General features: G+C 39.7%; 1 protein-coding gene across 1 annotated transcript; it reads right to left on the bottom strand.

Moving 5' to 3' along the window:
* Positions 1-3176: 3176 nt before the first annotated feature.
* Positions 3177-4597, bottom strand: LOC124935001 (keratin, type I cytoskeletal 10-like). Its single transcript, XM_047475469.1, has 4 exons — positions 4489-4597; positions 4085-4359; positions 3593-3973; positions 3177-3521 (listed from the first exon to the last, which is right to left on the bottom strand). The coding sequence occupies exons 1-4, from the start codon at positions 4595-4597 to the stop codon at positions 3177-3179; spliced, it is 1110 nt and encodes a 369-aa protein (XP_047331425.1).
* Between the last annotated feature and the right edge of the window lie 3327 nt (positions 4598-7924).

The raw sequence follows: 7924 nt of genomic DNA, 5'->3' as shown, positions 1-7924 counted from the left end.
TAATTACCAACAATGATGTTGGTCATCACCCTTCTAGTATGGATGTTAGCACCATTTCCCAAGTTCACCTACAAGTGCTCAAACAACCTGCTGAGTTGAATAGAGAAGCCAACATGCTGCTTCTGTGGCATCGTTACCATCAAGGTCAAGGTTGAGAAAAGAACGGGCGACCAGTTGATGGCCGCTCCCTTGGTTATTGTTGCCATAATTTCAAACCTTTCTTGAGTGTAGGCATTGAACGATCCTACCATCGCTTGGACAGATTTGGAGACAATGTCATTTACGAGGTAAAACTTCGCCTTTAGAAATTTCTTCTTCCCGTGAGTATCAATGGGAATAGAGACGTCTAAAAAGACCTTATGTATTTCCGTTAAATCCTTAGCCAGAGTTTGGTCGAAGGCTATAAGCCCTTCCGTCGGGAGCCTAAAATGTTGAGCAAGTAGGTTTTCTAAGATGGAAACCAACAAGTAATTTAAACGACATCGTATTGATAAGATTAAGACAATTGTCTCACTCGGCTTAAGACGAGTCGTCTTAAATACACTTAGATAGTCGACTAACTGTACTGTCCGCATACCCTGCATTTTAGCTTAGTGAGACGTCTATGCTGAAGGCGTCTGTTGACTCACAATAATAGCTGTGTCAACAGTCCTCTTCCTAGAAGCTTAGTGTGAAACTATACTAAAATTGCAAGCTGCTTAAGCACAACCCGTATGATGTACAACGTCATTAGATGACTGTTCTTTTAGCACGATTTGAGACATCTGTATTAACACGTCTAGCTTATCAGCTGACTATCAAATTCCCCCTAAATTTATGCATACTAAATTAATTTAAATCAATAAGACCAAAAATATTTCTAAAGTAAGAAAACTTAGTCTCGGAGAGTGGTTTCGTGAAGATGTCGGCCACTTGCTGATCCATTGGCACATATTCTAGCTGAACGTGCTTTTGAGCAACATGCTCCTAGATGAAATGATGAAGAATGTCGATATGCTTCGTTCTGGAATGCAACATCGTATTATAAGTTATTGTGATAGCACTGGTGTTGTCACAAAAGATAGGATACTCGTCTTCTTAGATGCCAAAGTCTCTCAACTATTGTTGAATCCACAATAATTAAGCACAGTAGCTGCCTACAACAAGGTATTCTGCCTCTGTTGTAGACGTGGTGACAAACATCTACTTCTTTGATAGGATCAGCATAATCAATAGAGACGGGGGTCTGGCTATTGATGACGGCTTCGGAAAAACAGTTTGATAGAAATCCTGTTTAGGATTTAAATCACTTTCTATTCTACACAAACCCTTACAAACTTTTGAACGATTCAAGTGCGAAAACGTTTGCTCAGTTTTGAAGCTAAGAACCAAAGAATGAGAAGATGACAGAATGTAAATGACACAATAATTTGTTTATGGATATTTGGAGTAAAACTCTCCTACGTCACCCCTTCTTCCAACCACCGGAAGGATTCACTATACGTTTCTTAGAATCAAATACAATTGTATGATTAGCTCACTATTGAACAGAACAAACTCTGTTCAACTTACAATATAATGAAGTATATCACTCAGCTAACACAATGCTTTGATTCTAACTCTCTCTTAATAAACACACATTAAAGCAATAAAGTAGTTCTTTCATATATCAGTTTGTATATTCGCGTATTATTCTCTGAGTATTGATAGATCGATGATTCATCTGTGGTTCTTGAAGATCTTTAAATAGGGAACAGGTACCAACGATCGAATCTTCCATAATGACACGTCGCGAGCTTCCATTGGAACGCCTCCATAGTACACAGTAGAATCTAAGCACCAGGATCGTGGCCGTACCAATCTGGTAGTGCGCCAAATATTCTTCTAAGATATTCCTGTAAGAAAAAAATAGTGGAAAGAATATTTGCTTATGTGGAATTAATCAATTGGTTGCAACTGGCTATCGTACTAATCTTCACTGGAAAGTAGAGCAGGAGTAGCATACAACTAGTTGATCGTGGGTAGACGGGTGCTAGTTTTAAGCAACTGCTTAAGCATTGCATTAAACGTATTTCACTTAGACGACCTCGTCTAATAAAATTAGACGTCCCCGTCTAATAGCAAGATCCATTAGACCACCTGGTCTAATGGGATTAGACGACACGTCTAATTATAGTTCCCTTCAGACTAATCTGAAGGAGTTAGACTGCACGTCTAACTACACATCTCTTCAGACTAATTTGAAGGAGTTAGACTACACGTCTAACTCTCATACGATAGACTGCACGTCTAACTACGCATCCCTTCAGACTAATCTGAAGGAGTTAAACTACACGTCTAACTATCATACATTAGACTGCACTTCTAACTACGCATCCCTTAGATTAATCTGATGGAGTTAGACTGCACGTCTAACTCTCATACGTTAGACTGCACGTCTAACTCTTATACGTTAGACTGCACGTCTAACTCTTATACGTTAGACTGCACGTCTAACTACATCTATTAGACTACACGTCTAACTACGTCTCCGTTAGACTGCACGTCTAACTACGTATCCATTAAACTACACATCAAACTACGTATTTGTTAGACTACACGTCTAACTACGTCTGTTAGACTGCACGTCTAACTACGTACCTGTTTGACTGCACGTCTAACTACGTACATGCTAGACTGCACATCTAACTACGTCTGTTAGACTGCACGTCTAACTACGTCTGTTAGACTGCACGTCTAACTACGTATCTGTTAGACTGCACGTCTAACTACGTTAGTTAGACTATACGTCTAACTACATATCCATTAAACTGCACGTCTAACAATATGTATCTAATAGCCAATTAGTCTAATGAACCTCATTTAGACTTAGTCTAATATAACCCGTTTTCGATACACCTGCACCAAAAATGATTAGACGACTTGAATTAAGTTTTATACACACTCATCATTAAAATTCCAATAGTCAAAATATTTTGACACTTAGTCAAAATAATTTGACCCAACAATTTCCCCCTTTTTGATGATGATGTTAAAACTTTGTATAGATAACAAAATAAGCATCCATCATATAAAAGAAAGAGTTAAACTTGTTCACCCATCTTACAAAAACACTTTCCAAAGAATCCAATATTCAGAAACAGAATTCAAGGAACCAAGTTCATAAACTAATAGAAGATAGATTAAGAGAGAGGAGATTATTGTTCTTCCCTTTTTATGAGTGGGTCGATTGGGTAGTTGAATCCTTCATCGCTCATCTCTTCACCAGTCAGCAGGTTATGAAAAGGAGGAAAAGAACGGCCACCACGACCAGTTCCACCACTTCGGCCACCACGATCGCCTCTAGAACTTCTACCACCACGATCGCCGCTGCGACCTCCGCCTCTTTTGATTGGTCTATCGCTATTATCACTGGTTGACTTTCGCTTGGACCTGGTGCCTATTGAAACACCACCACCTCTTCTTCCTCTATTGTCCTCACCTTGAGTGATAAGATTCTTCTCTTTCTCAGCAACAACCTTAGCATCTTCTTCAGCCTGAACCTTCTTGTAAAGGAATCAGCCTGTTCTAACCTTTCAGCATCAGCTCGGCTCATGTTATCTTGAATCTCAACCAACTCATCTCGAAGCAGGCTCATCCCATCCATAACTTCATTATGCATTTCAACGTTGTTTTCTCTTTCACAATCAAGAAACTCACTTTTCCATTTAAAGAAATTCTTTTCAAATTTGGTGTATGACTTGTTGACGATATGAACCTCATACGTGTTCTTTTTCAGTGTCTGCTCCATCTCATTATGAGTCTTAAGAAGATCAGCAAATTTCTTCTTGTTTGATTTCTGAGTCTTCATAATCTTCACCATATTGGATTCCATTACAGCCATATTCTTTTGAAGAGTTGCCATCAATGCTTTCATGGACTTCATAAGCTTTGTACCATCAGAAGCAGATGATCCCTCATTAGATGAAATCTCATGAGAATTTGCTGGAGCGGTCTAAATGGGACTGATATGAGTGAAAACTTGCATGGACTGTTCGGGTCCATCCTTCTCTGACTCACTTTAAGATTTTTCTTCTTCTTCATATTCCAAAATTTCTTCACATACCTTGTGAACCTTATCAGAAAAATCTCTTGAATGATGATAAGGGTTGAGAATATTATCATGAATATTTGCAGTAGTGATACTAGGAAATGGTTGAGACTTTGGAGATCCTGGAATGAGACATTGAGACAGTGGAAGCCGTTTTGAAGATTCATCATTCTTGGCTTGTTCCCCCTCAGATGATGAACTCTTTTTTGATTCTTTATCTTTTGAGGGTTCCCCCTCAGATCTGGCTACATCAGGCTGACTAACCTCAGCCTCCTTCTCTAGAGATGCCTCTACTTCGAGAACAGGGAACTCCAACACTTACTCTTCCTGATTAACAGGAGATAAAATGGGTTCCTTAATAACTTATTCTTCTTCTGTATTTGGGTTGGTTTGAAAGGGTTCCATAGATTGCTCAATACGGGGTTGAGCCATTAGACGTTTTTCCTCAACTGAAAAACTTCCTATTTCTATAAGAAGAGCAACAACTTGCTCATCTTCATCAACATTACGATCATCGGACAGGTCCATAAGTTCACTTTCATCTAAGAGCTTCCAAATGGACTGGCCCCTGAGCAATTTGCTCCATGAACGTACCTGGTGACTGTAGAGATGTAATCCTCCATAATCTCGTCCAATCTTTTCAGAGCTTTTTCCTTTGCCTTAGCACTCTTCTCAAGAGGGTTGAAATTGGCTCTTCTGGCCTACAGAATTAGAAAGAGAGCTCTTCCTCTCAGATTTGCTTCAACCATTATCTCTCAAGAGCTTCATAAACCTCTAATGTCTTGGCCCATTTCAAGACTCTCTTTTCATTACTTACAAGCTTTAACCATTGACTGCTAATGCTTTTTCCCTTGATTACCTCATCGTACTTGATAGACATTCTATTCAAGACCCAAGTGTCAAAAATCTCTATCTTTTAAGCAACAATAATGTTGGCCTGATCCATCATAAGATTGATGATGTAGGTTATTGTAGAGACATCCTCATTAACATCGATTGCAACATCCTTCCCTTTTCCAATTACCTCAACCGGTTTTGGAATGGGCCTTGGTACCCCAATTGTGATTCTAGCAGCTTGTCTTGTGGAACGCATAATTTCGTGGGTAGTAAGGGGTTTGATAAAGAGTCCCGGCGTGGATTCGGCTGGAACAAGCTTTCTGGTCACTAAGGACTCTGTTGGGACAGGATTAGAAGCAGGGGGCTCTATGACTGGAATAGAGATGGCTTTTTCAGATACAACACCAGCGACAAGAGTAAGAACTGCACCTTGCTCTAGTTCCTAACACACTGTAGCTTCAGTAGCTACGATATCGGGTTGAAGGACATGAGAAGGATCCCTGTCAAAATTTTCAGTGTTTGGACCAACTGGCTCAACAGTTGGCCCGACAGTAGATTCCTCAACAGGAATAAAAACAGATTTGTCTTGTTCCAACATATGAACATTAAATTTAGGCACTTCGGCCTGAGATTGGGGAGGTGTTACCTTCGATGACGCTTTAACAGATTTAGACGCCCTGGGCGCCTTTGATTTTTCTCCTCTTGAGATAGAGGACTTGGATGGCTTTCGTAACTGACTCACAGCTGGAGACAGGGGAGACATGGGAATGGAAACAAGTTCGACTAGACCTTGCCTGACTCTGGAATCGACTATTCCAGAGTCCTTCTTCGAAGAACTCTTAAGACTAGTAGAACTCGCCTCTGATTCGTTGACGATTTTAGATCTTTTGGCTCCTATAGACAAGATAAAAGCCATTGAATGTTTGGAACGAGTAACAGACCTTCCTCCTGTATGCTGGCTTGATGCTCCCGATAGCGATTCTTTGTTGTTCTTCAGTGATTCTTTGTTGTTCTTCATTCGGACGAGGGTGTTGGCAACGGTAAAGACAGTGAACACCCTGCTAGAGTTGATCGGCTCCGAATCCCCCATGGGGACCCCTAAATGTTCCTACAAGAAACTTAGTTGAGCAATAAAGTTTACACTTTCCTTGTTCACTTGATTGATCGTAAAGCATAGATTCTGGTACGAAGTTGATGCCTAGTTGACCTGAATCCCTTTTAAAATGGCGGACATGTAGTCAAAACGATCTTGACTGTATAAATGGAAAGACCCCGCCTTCCCTTGAATCGCTTTAGCCACTATGTCATTCAGCAATATAAACTGTGGTTTGAGAGCCTTCTTACTACCATTAAGTCGAATCTCCGAGCCATCGACAGAGAAAACCGTCTTCATCTCTACTGTGACTTTCGATGGCAGATTCAAGTTGAATGTGTGCCCCTCCGACGGAAGTTCGAAGAACTCCGCATAAAAGGCTTCGTTGAAAGAAACTTCTTTATCATTCACGGTTGCAACAATCGAATCGCCGACCATCGTCGCCAATTTGAAGAACTCCCTAACTTCCTTTTCATGGAATATGAACGGCCCGCCAAGGTACTTTCCGAGACCGGAATATTCAAGGGTTATGAACATCTCGACCACATCTTGTTGATCGAACGTGTAGACGGAGGGAAAATCAACCTGCAGAGTACAATGACCAAGTGTGATTCTCTTGTTTCCCATTTTCGACAGAATGCGAACAAACATAAGATAAAAAAGGGTTTCTTAGAGAGAAAATCGAAGAAATCTAGGGTTCTTAGAAAACTTGAGTGAGAAAAAACTTTCAATCTCATGCAAAGTGTCCTTATATAGATTCCCAAGAGTCGCATAGTATAATCGTCATATTTCCTAGGGGTATGGCCCATCAATTAATATTAGACGTCCTTTCCAAGTAGTCATCATTATTTTGAGGGTATATTTGTCATTTTCTCTTAACTTGAAAGACATGTGTCTTCATGTTATTTGGAGATGACTATGTTTATGTTTGAACGGGAAAATTAGATATCACCTCACATGGGACAGCTGTCCTTGATTGGTCTAATACACGTAATTAAACGTTTTTCTTACTTACGCCAACCTATGAAATTTAAACGTCTATTAGACGCATGGGTCTATTAGACGCAAGCGTCTAATTACGTGTCTTATAAATGTCTAACGTCTATTAGACGTCGACGTCTATTAGACGTCGACGTCTAATTATGCATGAACATCACGCATAAGACGTGTGTTTGGTTAGACGTGAGCATCCACTTGCTCTTGACGTAAAAACATCTAACGTCTAACCGCGCAGACTATTAACCAAGACACACAGACTTAGATGCATAAAGTGTGAGCAAAATACGTCTAAGTACACGCTTTTTTCCTTAGACGACCTCGTCTAATAGATCGACTAAGGCCTTTTGTCTAAGCGTATCTTTATTTCTAAAATAAATTTTCCCTCTCTTTTTTTGTGCATGTACAAGATGAATAAACAAACTGTTTTGAGGTCCTTAGGACCAAAAATATTTTTAAAACATAAAACACTTAGTCCTCTAGAATTGCAAAGGCCATTGTTGATCTTCTAAATTGTATACTTAGAAGAGTATTCTCCATGCTTCCTTCCTGTAGCTCTCATGCATCACCTACACAAGAAACTATTTAAAAACTTTGGTACCCACATTCAATTGGGTCCTCGATCAATTAGTCCCTTAGGAATCCATATTTGAGATATTTTGATGGATTTCCCATTTTGTGTTGTGATTAATGCGTATGATTTTGACTTAGCAGACGCCTTCCTTCCAGCCACTAATCCTTTAGCTTTTGAAGATGATTTTCTTTTAAAACTCATTGACTTTGAGTCAGGTTTTAGATTTCCAGACTTGTTGGCTGCTTCTAACTTGTTTTTCAGCTAGCTAACAGTCGGCGGAACATAAGTTATTTCATTCTTAAAAGCTACTTCTTCATGAATGGGATCAGGTTCAATATATGTTAATCTCCCTTTA

This window comes from Impatiens glandulifera, chromosome 4 (genome assembly GCF_907164915.1).
Source record: "Impatiens glandulifera chromosome 4, dImpGla2.1, whole genome shotgun sequence".
NCBI lineage: Eukaryota > Viridiplantae > Streptophyta > Magnoliopsida > Ericales > Balsaminaceae > Impatiens > Impatiens glandulifera.
The sequence above is the reverse complement of the archived record's forward strand: the minus strand, read 5'-3'. Positions and strand labels throughout refer to the sequence as shown.

Coding starts and splice junctions, on each gene's coding strand:
- LOC124935001 (XM_047475469.1), bottom strand. CDS start 4,597: ATGGACCTGTCCGATGATCGTAATGTTGATGAAGATGAGCAAGTTGTT. Junction 4,360..4,488: donor ACGTCTAATGGCTCAACCCC/GTATTGAGCAAT, acceptor TTCTCGAAGTAG/AGGCATCTCTAGAGAAGGAG. Junction 3,974..4,084: donor TTTCTGATAAGGTTCACAAG/GTATGTGAAGAA, acceptor AGTCCCATTTAG/ACCGCTCCAGCAAATTCTCA.